The sequence below is a fragment of the Aspergillus homomorphus genome (assembly GCF_003184865.1).
Source record: "Aspergillus homomorphus CBS 101889 unplaced genomic scaffold BO97scaffold_2, whole genome shotgun sequence".
NCBI classification, from domain to species: domain Eukaryota; kingdom Fungi; phylum Ascomycota; class Eurotiomycetes; order Eurotiales; family Aspergillaceae; genus Aspergillus; species Aspergillus homomorphus.
Window position 1 is genome coordinate 377621 of NW_020291888.1, and position 17754 is coordinate 395374.

Here is a 17754-nt window from a genome sequence, read left to right on the forward strand (position 1 = left end):
TCATACTAGAATTCATACTGGAAGGCAGGGCTGTCCCGCGGCCGACGAGGCGCCAAGCTGCATTGCAGGCAATGAATGGCGGCCTATTGTTTGGACTCCCCACTGCAGTTGGCTTTAGACGCTTTAGCCTACGCGGCTGCAGACGACAAGCTCCCGACTGGCAGAATTTAAAACTCAAAAAATGAAATATTGATCATGGTGGTGAGCAAAACAATACCTTAGACCTGACGGAGAAAGTGAGAACTATGACTGACATGTCTCTCTCGAACCAAAAGAATAAATTAACAATGGAACCGATCTGAACTCACTCACCGTCCCTCCACTTCCCTTCCCTCCTCTCCCCATGTTTTAATCTATGGCTGAGGATTTTGGGCCGGTGTGTCAGTGTGTCAGGGGAAAAATTGAACCATTGCCACGTTCGATACGCCTCTTTGCTTCTGAAGGCCCACTTAGACCTGGCAGGCCACGCCATCCACTTGAGCCAATCTGGTTAAGCAACCAGGCCAGACCAGTCAATAATAATCAATAGGAGAAGCGAGTCAGTCAGTCAGTGAATCGATCCAAACATGTTCGTTTCAGCCCCACCCTCCTCTCCGGTGGATGGTGGATGCCACCATGCTTGGGGGCTGCATTGGGCCCGCGCGCCTCAAGCCCTGTCATGCTTCTGTTTTAAGTCTGACTGCTCTGCTGCTTTGCTCTGCTCCGTCGTTCCTTCTCTTTCTCCTTCGCTGAGCTTTGCTGTCCTACTCGTTTCTCCCATCTCCCCTCCTTCGGGATCGTCATTCTTTTTCTTTTCTCTGGCTGAGATCGATCAGTCAGAAGTCATTCCTTGAACCCAACTGGCCAGCTTCGATCATTTCGTACTTTTGATCCACCTTCCTTTCCAGTCAATCTAATCGTCTGAGTCGATATTGACGTCCTGTCTCTACTACTGATCCAATCAACATGTTGTTCTCAAACTACATCCGTGCTGCTGCCCTCTTCGCGGCCATGGCCTCGGCCATTCCCATTGCTTTGCCCCCCACGGCCACTGATGTGCAGGTCGAGACCGAGACGACGGTGGTGACCGAAGTCCTTGTGGCAGGTTCCCACGGTCAGGGCTCGCATACCACCACCACCGTCAAGCCCACCACCACCACTGCGCATCACACCTCAACCACCACTCACGCCTCGCCCACTGCCTCGGCCTCGGCCTCTGCCGTCGCCTCGTCCAGCAGTTCCGCCAAAGGAGGTCGGGTCGAGATCGTCAACAACCTCAACCACACCATCTATGCCTGGTCCGTCTCCAACACTCAGGGCAAGATGCAGACCCTCGTCCCCTCCGGCGGCACCTTCACTGAGACCTGGCGCACCAACCCCGACGGCGGAGGCATCTCCATTAAGCTCTCGTCTACCAAGGAGGTGAGCAAGGTCCTGCAGTTCGAATACACCGCCGAGAGTGAGACCGTCTGGTGGGATCTGTCGTGCATCAACATGGAAAAGAACTCCTGGTTCACCACCCATGGCTTCTCCGCCACCCCCAGCATCGAGTCCTGCCCTTCGGCCAAGTGTGCCGCAGGCGACACCAACTGTTCCGAGGCCTATCAGAATCCCGACGACGTCGACACTTTGAGCTGTTCGTCCGATAGTGTGATCAAGCTCGTGTTGGGTTGATCGCTGCCCAAAGGGAGATCATCCGGTCTCTTTTCTGTCTCGTCGGACTTTTTTCTTCTCTTCACGCAATGACATGTGCCACTCGACGTTCCTCTTTTTCCTTTCCCTGGACTCTTGACAGGATACCCATCCCCACTTGAGCGTATCTTCTTCACGTTCAATTAGTATCTCATTCAATTGATTCGTATTTGTATGTCTGTACTTATATACCTTGATTATTGCCTCTGCGAGCTCTTCATCCAACCGGTCTGCTCGCCGGGATCGCGCCGGGCGCATGCTCGTCCCGTATCGGACGTTCGACAGCCGTGGGCCAAGCCCATACCCAGATCCCCAGAGATCTCATGTTGCATACCTAGATACGCACGCCATGAAGCGACATATACATTTCCATTGGCATTGAACCTTGCCCTACTATACTTTTCACTGAGTTTGAAATCTCAGATAGTTTGATAGAAACTCATTCTTGTCGGAAGCTCGTCGCCGCTAGACCCAGAACCGTCAAACTCATCATCCGAAGGCTACCCAATTGCCCAGCGGGTCGGAGTTGAAAGGACTGCCCATATATTCTTCTAGATAGTTCCGTTTTTGATCATCGGGTAGACGGTAGCTGGGATCATGGACCTCCAATAGGGCGTCGGCATGGTAGGAGCGCAGCTGGAACTTGATCCCCTTCCGAGCACAGGCCGCTTTGGTGGAAGAGAAGTCCATCCCACTCATCCCAGACTGGACGGATGGTTTCGATAGCCGAACTCTCCAACGTGTCCCGGTACCGAGCCAGACTGCGCCAGTGACCCTCAATGAACACGCCGAACGACGCCGGGATGGAACAGAACCGCAGCTTCAGGCGTCTCAACAATTTCGGCTGCTGCAGGATTGTTTCGACGTCGGGCATCGTCACCGTGGTGCCAGGCCAGACACCTATCGTGAGGTCCAGTTTCTCGATAGGGGATTGGCCCCGTTTCTCCTGCAGCAGCCGTGCGGCTCCGTGCGCTCCGATGCCATCCCAGGCCAACACATCCCGCACGGGAAGGTGGAAGATGGGCCAGATATCCTCCACCCGGAAGATGGAGGGCCGGGGTTGGCTGGTCATTTGCAGCTGACGAAGATGCTGGAATGCCTTGAAAGGGCTTCGACATCGCGGGTCTGCCGCCAGGTGCAGGACCTGAAAGAGGTGAGGAAACTTATGGTCGACTTGCAGGTAGACCTTGTGGGCAATCCGCGCCCGGGTGAGGATCAGTGGAACCAGGGTCGGGAGTCGCGATCCTGGATCTCTCTGGCCACGCGGACCGCACGGCTTTCCAGACCAGCCTCATCGGCCAGTCTCTTGTGATGTTGTTCGCGCGACACCGGTGCGGGCCGACGTAATGTGTAGTTTCCAAGGCAATGGAGCTGCAGCTCCTGAACCAGATCCCCTAGGTAGGGATTGTGAGAGATGCCATTGAGAAACCGGGCCAAGTTGTCCAGCTCGCGGATTGATGGATCGTAGAGGTAGACGCGATATAGCAAGTGACTGGCAGCTTCGTGCCATGCACGACTGACCTTGGAGAAGACACTAGCATCTTTCTCTAAAATACCTTGCAAATCTAGGATGCGGTCGAACAATTCCGACGGGAGTGAAGCCGGATCTCGCTTGCCGGACGGCTTTGACCCTGGAACCGGATGGCGAAACCATGGCCACCTGCACAGCGCAGAGGTTGTAGACTGACTGCCAGGTGATGAAGTGATGATGGGGATGAACGACAAAATATGAAAGATAAAACAACAAACAATTGCACTGCAATGTGGGGACAAATGGGTGGGACCTCGTCGTGTACCGTCAATCTCTCCAGTTGACACTGTATACAGCTCTCAAGCAGCAGAACTACTGGGCAATGGCAGTTTGCGGTGCAGTCGCGCCACAATCTCCGTATAGTCTCGTTCATCCTCAGGGGTGATCAAACCGTGGCGGATCAGGAAGTCCAGCATGACCGCACCACTACTTGGCTTAAACCGCTTTCCCAGCAATGCTTCTTTGACCTCCTCCACCCCCATCCGATGAAACGCACACACATCGCCATCCACCGGTCGCAAAACCTCCTGCTCGTCGATTTCCAAGTCATACACAAATAACACCCCGGGATTGATCAATCCCACCTGCCCACCCGCCCGTATGTCACTTATATTCATCCAGGTCACAGTTCCCGCGGCACGAGCCTCCTCCATCTTGCTCGCAGACAGTCCTGCTTCCTCGCCAGCCTCGCGCAGCAAACACTCCCGCGGGGACTCCCCCATCGCCATCCCACCTGCGACTGCATTGTCCAATAGCCCCGGGTACGTGGCCTTGTTGGGATTTCGCTGGGGAATCCAGAACTGCCATCCCGCCGCGGTGCGCGCATAGACCGTCATGTGCACCCCTTGTCCAATGATCCCCCACATCGAGAAGGCACTGCGATCAATCGCGACAGGGAATCGGGCGCCCACGATGGGGAACAACTCTCCGCGAGGCCGACCGAGCTGAGGGAAGACGCCGCGCTTGCGGGCTTCTTGTATCTGGTGATCGATGATCTGCGTGCATTTGGTCTGCCAGTTCGAACCTGAGGGACGTCGCATACGGACTTGTTTGTGGGGATGGGGGATGATCTCGAAGTCGGATGTCCAGGGCATGGCGTGGACAACGGCGTCGATCAGGAGTCCGTGGGGTCGAGGATCCTCGGGGAGGTAGAACTCCCAGAGCGTGCTTTGAAGGTCATCGTGGGCGGTCGTGTCAGTGCCTCCGGGGTACGGAAAGCTGGAAGAATTGGTAAGAACCGTAAATGTATAGGAAGCTTTCATCAGAGACTCACTTATCACAATCTCGAACGAGGTCGAGAAAGGAATCCATGATGAGTGTTGCGGTGTTGTTCCCAGTGTAGGATGCGAACGAGACTCCGACGGAGAGAGAGAGAGAGATAAGATAAGCTGACGGGAGAATACTACTTCCGCTCCGGTCAGCGTCCATTCATACTTTATCTATATGCTTCCTATAGCCATGAAGTTGGGCAGTGATGATCCAGATGATTATGACTCGTAATGAAAAGTGCTGTCATGAAAGCTTGGAATGATCTTTCACAGGATGGCTTCGGGGTGAAGACTGTCATCTTATACTACTGAGTCCCTGCTTTGGGCGCCGTACAAGTAATGATATATTTTGGGAGAATTTTTGTAGGTACGATGATAGCTGAACAACCACACAACGTCAGTCCTGTTAAGGGAAAGCGGTGTAGGGCAGGCTGTTTTCTAGTTCAGAAACACTTTTTCTATATAAGTTCATATACAAATATAGGTGTAACTGAAGATTATAAAACCGACTGAATTAATCCTACTCTATATCTCTGTCCTGAGTCTGGTTAACTACTATTTTATCCGCAGTCCTCACAGTCTTCGCAGTCAGCCAGCCAGCCGGCCTAGATTATACTACTGAAATAAATATTCTAAATAACTTGTTTCTAACTCTTTTTTCTATATGCTATATAGTAAATTTAGTATGTAAACCGGAAATATTATATTAAGGGCCTTAGTGGTGGGCAGGCAGTTCAGTAAACTAAGATCTTAAGATTAAGTAAGATTAGCTTCTCACCGCCTTTAGGGGTATATTCTATTTTATAGTTAATTTTATCTATAAATATAAATGTATCCTCTCAATTGGGTTAGTGGCTTGGCTCGGGCACTTTTCCTAACTGGGTAAAACATCGTACCTATATTCAACATCGTCGTACTACTGTACCTATAACAATTCCCTATTTTAGGAGCCCTCTTATGCCGAATGATCTGGCAGCCTTCTTGCAGTGAGGAGTTTTCCTGCTCGTACAACATTCGATAATCTCCGAGTAGCACTGAGACCCAAGTTATCTGGTTATAGAGAGCTATTCACCTAGATTATGTCGAGGTTGGTCTTTATAAAACCGGAGCCTTTCTCGCCGCTGAAGAAAGTGTACGGAGTACAGAAAGCCCGCTAGTCCTCGAACAGTTTAGTGCTGCGCTTCCTGCCTCAGGTGGGCTTAACCATATCAGGAAAAGCCAGGCCGGGACTCAGCAGTCTATACTGCTTTTGCCCAGTGATTACAGACACAAGAAGGGACTCTACAAAAAAGGGGAGTGAGCGTCAGATCTGCGCTTAGTTTTCTGTAAAAATTCATGGTCATGATTGTTTTTGTTTATTCTTACTACCTGGGACCTCCAATGGAGCACTCTTTCTCCTTATGGAATCGCCGAGAACTCAACCGAGACTGCACCGAGTGGGTCTCCCACAACCCCTTTTTTTTAATTCTCTCCTCAGGTAGACAATCCCCTTCCTCTCACACCATCTAAGACAGTATGGCCGAGTGGTCTAAGGCGATAGACTAGAAATCTATTCTCTTCGGAGGCGTCGGTTCAAATCCGACTGCTGTCGTTTTTTTGCTGTTGCTCTCGACACTGAACCGAGATCCTCGTTGCAGGTGGGTGTGTAGAGCGATCAAGTTCAGGATTCTGATCCTATTCCCTATCGATGCCCGCAAGTCCGACCTAAAGCTTTCGCCGGGTGTTGCCTGCTTCGCCACTTTGCTCCTCGTGTCTTCTTTTGACCGGCCCGCGGGGAGGTGTATCAACGTCTTTGGTACTGTCGGAAGTCTCCTGCGAGCATATCGGGTCTGGACATAACAATTCCGCTTCCAGCCGCTGCTTGAAGGACGCATAAGGCTTGAATGGGATTTTTTTCCACATGATGGTTAATTACTCGGACAAACTCGTCGTCATATTGGAATTGTCGAGCATGTCTAGAACCTCACCGGAGATTCGAGCCTTGCAGATATGATTGAATTCATGGTCCCATGATTCTGTCAGGAGAAGACGCGGCTGCATGAAAACTAGGTTAGATTCGCTCAAGTACCCTCTTCCCCTGCACCAACACGGACGTACCAGATACATCTTGGGTTGCGACGAGGTCAGACTGCGACTCTGCAATTGTGCCATGGACAGTGAGATGCAGACTAGATACGGGTCCTACGTCCAATCCCGAGGGGTTACTTGCGCTCGTCGCTTGTGCCACAGTGGCACGCCCACAAGATTCAGCCCCCATTTCGGATGATGTACACGAGGTATCTGCTTCTCGCGATCTCCAACGATGCTGCGGTAGTCCTCGAAGCCTACAAATACCTGCGTTTCCTTATGGCGTCGAAATAGGGTATAAAACAGTCGATGTAAAGCTCGGTGGCGGAGAAAAAAGCAGGGACTTTGCACTCGTGCTTTTGGAACGGCCCTCCGCCGGACTGCAGCACGGCTTTCATCGCCATCATTTGTCCTGGGGTGGAGTCTCTCGGAGTACACCTGACATTATTGATAATATCGGATGGATTGATAGCATCCCGCGTCAGTGGTTGAGCGTCCTCGTCCGGGGGAGGCGGCGCGGGCGCGACGCCCAGGTCTTTGAACTGACACCGAACTAGATTTAGATGGCTAGAAGTCCAGAAAAGGGGATGGACCAGGAGTTTTGTGTGTTGAGGGATGAGCGTGAATGGTGGCGGTGGCTCAGGGGTAGTGGCCTGCATTCTGGGGGCTTCCATCTTGTGTAGATTGCATAGTGGTTGGTTATTGTTGTGGTGTGGTCCATCTAAGTGGCAGTGTCGATAAGTGTAGTAGTTGTTGTTTCCCTTGGTGATAAGACGGGATGTTCTATTCTGCCGGGATTTCTCTGACCGCCTAATTCGCCGCCCCTCCCTCCACGCCCAGAGTATTTACCTCCGATATTAACTCCGACAACCATCAAGGACTAACTTGTGAATAATTAAAGCCCCGACCAAAGTTCGAAGACTGTGTTCACTGAGTACATCTGTCAACAGATAACTCGTAGCCACAACAACTCCGCCCTGATAACCTTTCCACCAGGCTGCGGGGAAGGCAGCCAACGACAACTACCACCACCACCATCCCACCATCATTACCACAAGACAGCTAGAACAACTAGAACAACAGTGCTCTAGACCATGGCTGCTGCTTCCTTCGACCCCGTACCTTGACACCATCACTCCATCATCTGCCTTCGGATACAACTCTAAAGCAAGAGACCCCATGAACTCATTCTCGGATCTCGCTTATGACCCGGTCAGTGATTAGGCACCTCTCGATTAAGAAAAGACTTCATGGCCCTTCAGGACGTCAAGTGACAGTTTCAACTCCTGGAGAATAAGAAGCCCAACTTCCAGACTGATGTTTTGCGCAGATGACTTGCGAGGCTCTGGTGGCTGTCTTAGATGAGCCATTGACAGAATTTCCGCGGGCCCGGAGTCCAAGGTGTCTTGTATGCCTCTCATACCTGCCACGTACATATACTGACTCTTCAAGATAGTGTGTTGCTCATCCATGATGTTCAGCACTACGTAGGCTTGCTTCAATTCGAACCCATTGATAACTACCCTGAGGAAGTCCAAGTTAGGTGTATCCACCGCTTTCTTATGTGTCAGCGCGACTCCGAAGTAGGGTTGACCTCAATTCTAGTTCCGGAAGGCGGCATGTGGGGTTGAATCTCTGTGATATGATGCATTAGTCGCGAGAGGAGCCTTAGTCGCTTGTCGAATATCTGTGGTATGGACCCGCAGAACGCCTTCTTCCAGATTCCGATTCGCAGTTGGTCAGTGCAACATCCCAGCATCAGCAGGTTTATCATTCCTATGTCAATCTAGTTGAGATTCAAACCCATTGTAAAGCAAATACTTGCAACTTTGAGCACATACGACCACAGGGTGTGGAAAACAGGGCTTCCCGTCCGCTCAGCCGTACTTAAGCCACACGCCGGGAGGTTAGTAGTTGGGTGGGTGACCACCAGCGAATCCCTTCTGTTGTATGTTTTTGCTCGTATGTCTTAGTTTCTAGGGGAGAAGGCCTCTTGATAGATGTCCAACGGCAAGCAGAATAACATAAACTTCTTGTTGTAGTCAAGAGTCCGGGACCAGCCCACGTCGGGTCTCGACAAAATTTCAAGAGCTCCGCGGCTTGTACGCCATTCTTTCAGTCAGTCCATATCGAAGTCCGCTCTGGCGCAGGGCTTACCAGACTGCAGGGCACCGATGCATTGCATTTCGCTGGAGCCATTGCCCAGGACAGCGATCCGTTTCCCAGAAATTTGCAGATCCTCAGGCCACCTAGCTGTCTGAGCGACCTTTGCCGCGTAATCTGCCTTGTCCATCAAAGTCAGGAATCTGATCATTGTCCAACCGTCGTCCAGCATATATCAGGACGTCCGCTTTAGCGATTGTCTCTTCGTGTGTTTTCTCATGTTTGAATGTGGCAACCCAGAGGGATCTCTTCTCATCCCAGGTCGCAGACGTGCATCGTTGCTGATGATGGATATACCTCTCCAGGTCATGACGTTCCCCCACCGAGTTCGATTAAGCGCGTATCTCGAGTGTTGAGGCATAGACCGTGGACCAGCAGGGATTAGGCGCCGGACTATACTGATGTGCATGAGCCGGGATATCGCATGCTTCGTTGGCGAATTTGTTCTGGACTGTCTCTGAATGTCAGACAGAATACCGTACCCAGGGTAGCGATTGTCGGACTACATGCCACCCACACCTTCATTCTTTTTGTAGATCTGTAATTCAGTATTTGACATGGGAAGGAGAGATCATGCGCCACCTGAATGCCGGAAACCCCGTGTCAAAGGTATTGAGTTTTGACTGTCGAGACCAGGATAAGAAAGAGCACAGCGTACTCTGCGCCAATCACAACGATTTTTTCAATGTATGGGGAGTCAAAGCCATCGGGATTACATTTGCCTGGGTCACCTTTACGGCGTTGCAATAGTCCGACTCTGTAGAATGACTCAATAGTTGCTCTTTGGTGCCGATGTAGATCTTCAGCAAGAAGTGCTATCCACAAAATGCATCGAGGTGACGTAAGAGTGGGATTTTGCTGGTCAGGTAAGCGACTCGAATGCCTATATGATAAAGGTGGCCGATATTGGAAATACTTGGAAGTCAATCTGAGTCTGTTGCTTGAGCTCTAGACTCTCTGCACCATGCTTGATGGTTCTTAAATGTGCCTTTCCCAACCTGGCTTCCTCCAAACGTTCCTTCCTCTCGGCGCCCTGCAGATTGATTTTGGTGACCCCAGTGAAGGATTGAATAGCGGCCATAATAACCCTTAAGGCCGTCCATTCCTTTCAAGTCTGACCAACGATGCGTATCAAGGCTCTTGTCTCAAGATGGTACGCGTCAATTGCAACAGAACCCGAATTTCACGTGTGTCTGGGATGCCATCTACTTGCCTGGTAAGGCGGGCTACAAATTCTCGTGCGGGTGATGAGTTTTTGTGAGATTGCGGTGGTAGACGGGCTACGAACAATATGGATCCGAGGATGGAATTGTACCTCCTGGTGCTCGCTTTGAGCGTCAAGCCAGCGAGAACTAGCCTGGACTTTGAATCTCTGTGCCAACAGGGTGTCCTACTGCCCTCGAGAGGGAATTCGGTTGGCAATCCCATCTTAGCTTGTCGAGTAGATTCGATCATGGCGGATTCGTGATATGCGAGAAGAAGCTACACTAGACGGATGCCAGTCACCTGTGCAGGGAAGCCCTATTTGCCGTTGTCTTAATACTCTGCGACAACTTGAAAGGTGTTTCCCGTCCTAGTCCACAGTTTCTCCTTTCCTTTCCTTTCGCATCGACTCGTCAGCTGGATGCCAAACATCTCCGACCGGAGGAACCAGTGTCCATCGGCATGAAGTCCGACCAGTCAACGCAGGGATGGACCTACGGAGCGAAGTGATGAGTCCGGGCGAGTTGTCTCAGGATCCATCAGAATATAGGCCTCAATCTCACCCATTACCGTGATGGTGGGAGCACTAAGGGGTTTCCATTGATCCATCTCCCCACTCTCGAAATTTGCAGTGGGACACGATCAAGTCACGAACGGCGACCCGCATGCTAAGCACTCTTGACAGACAAGCTGACGGGTAGAGCGGCATTGACCGGAACGATACCTAAGAGAAATTGTCTATGGATAGAACATTTGACGAAAGGTATAACCACAGCAGGACAGAGAGTGGGAGAGACGGTGATTTCAGAATTAGCCAGGGTTAACAGAAATGCATGATGAGATGCATAATTGTGGGCATAAGAGTCGAACGATTAATTGCAGGTTGGATTTACACCCGCTGGAAGAGACTGCCTGCATAAGCGAAGTGCTTCTAACTTCGACTAGTGGATGAATTCCCAGGCGACGATAAAACCAAGCATTTTGAGTGGCGACGCCACCCACGCACCCAGTCCACTTTCAGTGTCTCACCCAATGCACTCCATAATTCACCCGATGCATCCTTGACTCTAACAGCGACTGAGTACCACCAGGAAAATTCAGTGAAAGGTACAGACCGCCTGATGGGTGTGCCTGACTATCTTACCCGGGATTGGAGACTGTATCCATCCATGGATTGACAGACAACGGTTTACTCATTCGCACACCTTTTGAGAAATAATACGGATCCAACGGATACTGGATCGCAGATGCTGCACGTCCAATAATGGCCATGCGATCGGCTGGCGACTGGAGCAACCCGACGTCATTGGAGACCATGAATGGAGTCGAAATTCAGGGCACAGTCCATTCAGCATTGACTGCTTTCAGGAACTCCCGACAGTCCGTCTTTTTTTCCCGAGGGGCCCACGGCCCACCCAAACAATTACGCCAGCATCGCCCGCAACCCCGGCCCTAAACACACGCCGGCGACGACGATCGCTCGCAGTTACTCCTCCCAATCCCAAGCTCCGATCTGATCCATCTGCTCCATTCACTATTATGCCGTCATGGATAACTTGCTGTCACCGGTGGATATCATGTTAGCCAACCCGTTCTCTCACCGCGCGTCTGTCAGCGGAGTGTTGTCGTTGTGCAACGCTACCTCACCCTCTTTATTGTTCCCCAATTCTTCCCCAATTCTTCCAAACCCTCCAAGAATACATTTGAATAATACTTCCCTGCATGTCAATCGGAGATTCCTCTCACAACATCACGACAATAACTTAGAAAATAACGATAAACTCGAGTTCTGGTCAACATGAGTGACGCAGACGCCGGCCGCGACGCCGGCCGCGATTCCGGACGTCCCCGGGCCAGGGTGAGTGCATCCCGACCGAGATATTATGCTTGAGATTGAGACTGACCGGTCGTCCTATGATGCTGCAACAGTCGGACGTGGACCGGGTTCGCGAAGAAGCCACTGGAGCTGCCTCGCCTCCCATCTCGCCCATCGGCCGCGGTCGACGCGGCACCGTGGACTCGGATTTCATCTCACCTACTCGTCGTGTCTCCGGTCGCGACGGAGAGAGCGGTGCAGGCGTACGTCGGCGCAGTTCAGCCGCCTCTCGTCGTAGCGGTCGCAGTGGTGGCATTCCTAGCCTGGCGCCCCGGACGACTCTGGCGCAGCGGACGCAGGGCAAATTCACCGTCGCTGGCCCCGATGACACACCGCAGCTGCGATTGGCGCATGAGCCCTTCGTGCAGCCCGGCTACGGCGATCTCAACCCGGCCTACGAACAGCCGGTGAATGCGAGACCGGTCTGGGGTCTGGCGAAACCTTTGCCGCGTGTCGTGCGTTCGGGCATGGTGCCGACCAAGGAGGAACTGCTTGAAGCACGCCAAACTGCCCAATTACCGGCGGAAAACTCCCAGAAGCTGGGGCTGGAGGTGGACCCAAACGACCTCGAGCAGGGTCAGATCGAAAAGACGACGGACCCGCGCCTCATGGCGGCCCAGGTCGAGGATGCGCGCCTGCAGCGCGAGGCCAACTTCATGAACAAACTGCTGTCGGGCGATACCGCGTCGATGCGCCAGGGCTCGCGCATGTCCCGCACCTCGTCGACGCGTCGACGCCGATCCTCCGCGGTCGGATGGGAGGACCAGCTGTCGACGGTGGCCGAGGGGGAGACCCCAGTGCCCAGTGTGCACGGCGGCGACGAGACCGAGGAGCCATCCGCCCCGTCGCACCGCGTGAGCAACGATCATCGACCCAGCGATGTCCCGCTCCACCCAGTCCCGGAGGAACCGGAATGGCATGGCGACGACGACACGGCGGGGGACCCCGACGAGGACGCAGAGGAGTTCAAAGAAGGGCTGGACGAACTGGAGGCGCTGAAGGACCCAGCCCTGCCCGAGGATCTCCACCCCCTGGTGCAGGAGCTGGTCGAGGACGAAGTCCACAACAACCACACCACCTGGTCGGTGATTCGGACGCATCACCGCGAGGCGCTGGCCGAGGCGCTGGGCGTCTTCGTGCAGCTGTTCGTGGGCTTCTGCGCCGACTTGGCCGTCACCTGCGCTGATGCAGGCAACCCAAACACGACCGACTGGGCGTGGGGGTTCGCGACGATGATGGCCATCTACGTCTCTGGTGGTATTTCCGGTGCCCACTTCAACCCGGCCATCACCATCATGCTGTGGTTCTACCGTGGATTCCCGAAGCGACTGATGCCCGAATACTTCGCCGCGCAGTTCCTGGCGGCTTTCATCGCGGCGCTCTGCGCCTACGGCCTCTACTACGAGTCGATCCACGAGTACCTGGCCACCAACGCTACCTCGGGCATCGTCAACAGCTTCGTGACCAACCAACGGTATAGTTGGATCGGCGGGGCCACCGCGTTCTTCAACGAGTTTCTAGGCACGATGATCCTCACCGTCGTGGTGCTCGCGCTGGGTGATGACCAGAACGCGCCGCCCGGAGCCGGTATGAACTCGCTGATCGTGGGATTGATGATTATGAACATGAGTGTCGCGTTCGCCTACCAGACCGGCGCAGCCTTCAACCCAAGTCGCGATTTTGGTCCGCGCCTGGCTCTGTTGGCCCTGGGCTACGGCAGTGACCTGTTCCTTAACCCCTACTGGTTCTACGGTCCGTTCGTGGGCGCCATCGGTGGCGCGATGATGGGCGCCTTCCTGTACGACTTCTTCATTTTTACGGGTGGCGAGTCGCCGGTCAACTACCCATGGGAGCGCACCCAGCGGTCGATGCGCAAGAGCAAGATGAAGTGGAAGCGTCGGCTGCATCTGGCCAAGGCAGAGGGGATGGAGAAGGAGTAAGGCGTCGAGATGAGTTGGAGTATCCTGCGTCGCGGTTGATGTCTATACACGCGATGTTGAATGTTGTAGATACGCGTACTGTCCATTGTGGTGATTATTTGCGATTCCTTGGTTTTGTTTGTTTTGAGCCACGCTCACCTGTGAGATTAGCCTGATTACATCTTAGATTGGATCTCCAGATGCCAGATCCTGAAGATCATTACTTAGTGGGTCTATTATAGCCATTATTTCATCGTGTTATACCTCCATTCGATGGAAGCCTCGGTCCGTCCACTGCCGCATTACTGAGTCGCCTCCGAACACTGTTCTGGCCCAGCCATGAGGAGGATGATTCGGTGGATAAATTCGCAAATGGAAACAGACACAGTGGAAGTCTGGTTCGACATGTTCTAATCAATCGTCATCCTAAGTGAACACAACGGCAATGGCATTGTGGTGGTGATGGAGGAGAGAGTGCAACCTTCCCCGCAGCAATTCAAAACGTGGCAACCCTAACTCAGGGACTCGCATCCCGCCATACACAATAGCAGTAAAGCAATCATCCATAATGGAAAAGACCGTTCCCATTTCTGGCCTTGCACCTATTTTGGCATGCAACGGTTTCAGAACCAACGACCTCTAAAACCGGCTTCTGACAGCAGAAGAATGAAGTCACGGGACCCACTCGAGCCAGTTGCACTGTGTTTGACGTCATCGCTCTATCGAATTCTCCTTTCCCTTTCCTCCTGTCTGCACATGTCTCATTACTTACTTCTCTATATCATCATAATCATGTATGTCATGACGCTCTTTCTGATGACCAGCAAGATTGCCAGGCTTGGCATCGAATCCACTCCGGAATAGCGGTTGGAGAGCGATGGCGAGATGGGTAACTTCAGCCTGATCTCCCTCGTCCGGATAATCTCTCAACTGCACATCCTCCCTCAGCCACTGCCGCCTATCATCGCAACATGGAAAGTGATCAGCCTCATCTCTCCCCACTGCGTAAATTCACCTCCGCGGTGCGCTGGAGCTGGTATGCCATCTCGCTCAGCTGGGGCGGAATCGCCGTGCTGCTGCACCAGACGCCGCACCAATTCACGGGGCTGAATACCATCGGCACGATTGTCTTCATCGCCAACCTGGTCATCTACGCGACTATCACGGCTGCCTTCATCTTCGAGGCGATCAGCCCGAGCCCGACCGGCAAGGGCACGCCCGACTTCACCGAGCGCGTGCTGCACATTCAGCAAATGACGGACCTCTACTTCATCCCAATCTCATTACTGGCCTTCGCCGCCATCGTGTTCGGCGTCTCTTACTACGGCACACCGCACTGCGGCCAATGGCTGATCCTGACGCTGCACGCGCTCTTCTGGGTGTACACAGGGGTGGCGCTGATCCTGTGCATCGTGCTGACGTGGGTGATCCCCCACACCAAGACGACGCCGGAGCAGCACTACCCGATCGTGGAGATCCTGCCGTTCTTCCCGCCAATGCTCAGCGGCACGATGGCGGGCATCCTGGCGCCGAACCAGCCGCCCAACCTGGCCGTGCCGATGCTGGTTGGCGGCACAACCATGCAGGGGCTGGGCATCCTGATGTTCTTCGTGATATTGGCGCAGACGGCGCACACACTGACGCACAGTGGGCTGCCCATCGGCAAATTCCGCCCGGAGATGTTCATCGCTGTCGGCCCGCCGTGCTTCACTATCATCGCCTGGTACGGCATGGCCTCGGCCGCCATCGAGAAGATGCCGGATTACTACCTCTCCAAGGCCAGTAGCGTGCACACCGCCGACGTGTTATATATCCTGGCCATCGTCGCCGGCGTCAGTCTCTGGGTGCTCGCTTTTGTGCAGTTCGCCCTCGCCGTCATCAGCATGGCCGACGCCATGCTCCGCCGCACCATCCAGTTTGAGGTCAACTGGTGGAGCATGGTCTTCCCCTTGACCGGCTTCGTGCTCTCCACCTGTAATCTGGGCCTGGCGCTGAACTCGCCCGCGGTCACCTGGGTCGGCTCGGCCATGACCATCGGGCAGGTTGCGCTGTGGTTGGTGATCAGTGGGTGTCAGATCGTCTTGTGGGTTAGGAAGGGATGGTGAGTGTTTGTGCTTCAAGTTCATGTTTGGCGAAGCCATAGATCGCATGCGAACTGGGATTCAGATGTTATATTCAAGGAGATGTTCAAATGTCTTTCCACAGGCTCTGGTAGCTTTTTTTTCTTTTCTTTTTGTCGGAGTCTAAACTCAAGTCGATGGCGAAAACATGTTTAGAATAGATTAGATGTATTGCTTCGCAGCGTTTATGTTCGCATGTCTCTCAAGCAGATTGCTATAATGCTTTAGATCTGGAAAATTAATCTCGTTAATCATTATCTGCTGCGTCGTACTTAGCATCCTGGACCATAAACCACAGCTCGAAATACGGGTATTCTGCACTTCAGGATCATACTTCAACTTGCATAGATTCGTTATCGTCAGCATGATTACAGCACAGCAACCGATTCCTGCCGGGGTCCTGCCGCCGTGCACCCCGTCGCAACAAGCACTCGCTGCCCTTGTTCATTCTCCGTCCACTTCAGCGGACCAGACGGCAGGACAACATTCGTCCCCGAGGACGACCGCGACAGACTCGCCCGCAGGTCTTGGTCCAAATCAGGGAGCATGCCATGCTCAGCCGTCAGCGCGCCACCGAGCTGCACGGGGATATTTTCGCGGTCGATCGTCGTCTCCAGGGTCGGATAGACCTGCGACTCCGTCAAGATGACGAGCTTGGCCGCCGTGACCGGGTCGACGAATTTCTTCATGAAACCCCAGATCGTGGCGAAATACGAAGGGGCATTACAGACCTGTTTCCCTTGTTAGACTTGTCGTTTGGATTGGCTCAACAGGAATGTAAAAAGCAGCATCGGGGAAACCAGAGCACTCACATAGATCGACTCGATCGTCTCCGGGTAGCACGTCGCCAAGATCCAGCTGATCTCGCGCGCAAAGTCCCGCAGATCCCACGCCTGCTTGAGGCTGATTTTGGCTATGTCGACTAGATAGATGCTCTTCGTCACTGGAGAAGCTATCGCTCCGCCCGACCGATCCGCCGCCGCTGTGCACAAGGGCAGGACGAAGCGCGTCAAGCTGTCGAAATACGCACAGGCGCGTTGAGACATCTCTGGAGCCGCCTTGACAGACCGCGTGCTCCGCCAGTGTTTCATGGCGGCGTGGTCGAGATGGGCGATGTCCAGGAAGAGGATGGGCAGGCCGTGGCGGTCGCGACGGCCTGTCCAGTGCGGGTACTGGGGTTTGTTCAGTGGGGTATATTAGCCAGGAGATGCAAGCGCACTTACCAATCTGCGCGTATCTTCATAGTCATCGATAGATATGGAATCGTAGATCGGAACAATGTTCTTTTCCGCCCGGAAGCGCGAGGCCGACTCGAACTGCTCCAGAGCCCCCGTGGGGTCCATCTTGCGAGCCTGGAGGAAGCGGCTGGTCATTTGAGTTGACGTGACTTCACTGCGCAGAAGACGCAAGCGACACTTACAGTAAGGTCGAGTCATCGGTCAGGCCGTCGACGGCATCCCCCTCCTGCAGCCCCTGAGGCCGATCTAGCAGCCCTCGTTCTGCACAGGTGGCCTTGAGGCTGGCCAGCGCGGCCGCGGTATCCGGAGCGAGACTGCCCATGACGGATGGAAGAGAATTCACACAAAGCACGGCACACAGAGCAGATGGTCAATGGCAAGCCGGGAGGATGAATCGTAAAATAGGAGGCAGGGAAACCGAGCAGCGACCAGGAAGAACCATGCTTGGACGGGTTGAATAGCCGATGCTGCACGATTATCTCAGCGATTGCGCCAAGGACTTGGAAGGAGTTCATGCGGCCTGCAGATCGCCGATCCTTCCCTACCGAGATCGCGAATCTGGGCTGGTGCGGATAAAGCATCCATCGTGCTTCGACGCTGAAGAAACCATCGCCAAAGTTTATGACATCAAGGCCAGTTCATGGCGAGTGGAACCCGCGTGGGGCCTCACATCACCGCGACGCAACCATGGTTGCTTC

At 53.5% G+C, this 17754-nt stretch overlaps 8 protein-coding genes and 1 non-coding gene across 9 annotated transcripts; 4 read left to right on the top strand and 5 right to left on the bottom strand.

Moving 5' to 3' along the window:
• Nucleotides 1-713: 713 nt before the first annotated feature.
• BO97DRAFT_402404 (uncharacterized protein) lies at nucleotides 714-2049 on the top strand. The gene has a single exon (XM_025694494.1). It carries the CDS (start codon nucleotides 946-948, stop codon nucleotides 1651-1653), a length of 708 nt encoding a protein of 235 aa, XP_025555914.1. The 5' UTR covers nucleotides 714-945; the 3' UTR covers nucleotides 1654-2049.
• On the bottom strand, nucleotides 1991-2852 carry BO97DRAFT_75137 (uncharacterized protein). Its single transcript, XM_025701039.1, has one exon. The coding sequence runs from the start codon at nucleotides 2741-2743 to the stop codon at nucleotides 2267-2269; it is 477 nt and encodes a 158-aa protein (XP_025555915.1). The 5' UTR covers nucleotides 2744-2852; the 3' UTR covers nucleotides 1991-2266.
• A 381-nt stretch (nucleotides 2853-3233) lies between these two features.
• BO97DRAFT_381768 (putative thiamine pyrophosphokinase) lies at nucleotides 3234-4538 on the bottom strand. Its single transcript, XM_025693263.1, has 2 exons — nucleotides 4476-4538; nucleotides 3234-4420 (listed from the first exon to the last, which is right to left on the bottom strand). The coding sequence occupies exons 1-2, from the start codon at nucleotides 4511-4513 to the stop codon at nucleotides 3502-3504; spliced, it is 957 nt and encodes a 318-aa protein (XP_025555916.1). The 5' UTR covers nucleotides 4514-4538; the 3' UTR covers nucleotides 3234-3501.
• Nucleotides 4539-5979: 1441 nt separating this feature from the next.
• BO97DRAFT_t23 lies at nucleotides 5980-6061 on the top strand. Its single transcript has one exon. It is a non-coding gene; the product is annotated as a tRNA-Ser (tRNA).
• A 320-nt stretch (nucleotides 6062-6381) lies between these two features.
• Nucleotides 6382-7211, bottom strand: BO97DRAFT_420157 (uncharacterized protein; the record flags this gene model as incomplete). The annotated part of the gene is made up of 4 exons (XM_025696624.1): nucleotides 6382-6504; nucleotides 6568-6606; nucleotides 6676-6794; nucleotides 6842-7211. 4 exons carry the CDS (start codon nucleotides 7209-7211, stop codon nucleotides 6382-6384), a joined length of 651 nt encoding a protein of 216 aa, XP_025555917.1.
• A 561-nt stretch (nucleotides 7212-7772) lies between these two features.
• Nucleotides 7773-8851, bottom strand: BO97DRAFT_420158 (uncharacterized protein; the record flags this gene model as incomplete). The annotated part of the gene is made up of 2 exons (XM_025696625.1): nucleotides 7773-8092; nucleotides 8695-8851. 2 exons carry the CDS (start codon nucleotides 8849-8851, stop codon nucleotides 7773-7775), a joined length of 477 nt encoding a protein of 158 aa, XP_025555918.1.
• A 2969-nt stretch (nucleotides 8852-11820) lies between these two features.
• On the top strand, nucleotides 11821-13719 carry BO97DRAFT_381771 (MIP/aquaporin family protein; the record flags this gene model as incomplete). Its single annotated transcript, XM_025693264.1, has 2 exons — nucleotides 11821-12528; nucleotides 12565-13719. The coding sequence occupies 2 exons, from the start codon at nucleotides 11821-11823 to the stop codon at nucleotides 13717-13719; spliced, it is 1863 nt and encodes a 620-aa protein (XP_025555919.1).
• Nucleotides 13720-14477: 758 nt separating this feature from the next.
• Nucleotides 14478-16057, top strand: BO97DRAFT_75166 (tellurite-resistance/dicarboxylate transporter family protein). Its single transcript, XM_025701041.1, has one exon. The coding sequence runs from the start codon at nucleotides 14670-14672 to the stop codon at nucleotides 15801-15803; it is 1134 nt and encodes a 377-aa protein (XP_025555920.1). The 5' UTR covers nucleotides 14478-14669; the 3' UTR covers nucleotides 15804-16057.
• A 1-nt stretch (nucleotide 16058) lies between these two features.
• Nucleotides 16059-17704, bottom strand: BO97DRAFT_75165 (SEC14 family lipid-binding protein). Its single transcript, XM_025701040.1, has 4 exons — nucleotides 17239-17704; nucleotides 17042-17183; nucleotides 16631-16990; nucleotides 16059-16549 (listed from the first exon to the last, which is right to left on the bottom strand). Exons 1-4 carry the CDS (start codon nucleotides 17376-17378, stop codon nucleotides 16187-16189), a joined length of 1005 nt encoding a protein of 334 aa, XP_025555921.1. The 5' UTR covers nucleotides 17379-17704; the 3' UTR covers nucleotides 16059-16186.
• Between the last annotated feature and the right edge of the window lie 50 nt (nucleotides 17705-17754).

Excerpts from the sequence above, each read along its gene's own strand:
- BO97DRAFT_381768 (XM_025693263.1), bottom strand. The coding sequence starts at position 4,513 with ATGGATTCCTTTCTCGACCTCGTTCGAGATTGTGATAA. Across the intron at positions 4,421-4,475 it reads CTCGTTCGAGATTGTGATAA|CTTTCCGTACCCCGGAGGCA; the intron begins GTGAGTCTCTGA and ends CAATTCTTCCAG.
- BO97DRAFT_75165 (XM_025701040.1), bottom strand. The coding sequence starts at position 17,378 with ATGGGCAGTCTCGCTCCGGATACCGCGGCCGCGCTGGCCAGCCTCAAG. Across the intron at positions 17,184-17,238 it reads ACCGATGACTCGACCTTACT|CCGCTTCCTCCAGGCTCGCA; the intron begins GTAAGTGTCGCT and ends TCAAATGACCAG. Across the intron at positions 16,991-17,041 it reads ATGAAGATACGCGCAGATTG|TACCCGCACTGGACAGGCCG; the intron begins GTAAGTGCGCTT and ends AACAAACCCCAG.
- BO97DRAFT_75166 (XM_025701041.1), top strand. The coding sequence starts at position 14,670 with ATGGAAAGTGATCAGCCTCATCTCTCCCCACTGCGTAAATTCACCTCC.
- BO97DRAFT_402404 (XM_025694494.1), top strand. The coding sequence starts at position 946 with ATGTTGTTCTCAAACTACATCCGTGCTGCTGCCCTCTTCGCGGCCATG.
- BO97DRAFT_75137 (XM_025701039.1), bottom strand. The coding sequence starts at position 2,743 with ATGACCAGCCAACCCCGGCCCTCCATCTTCCGGGTGGAGGATATCTGG.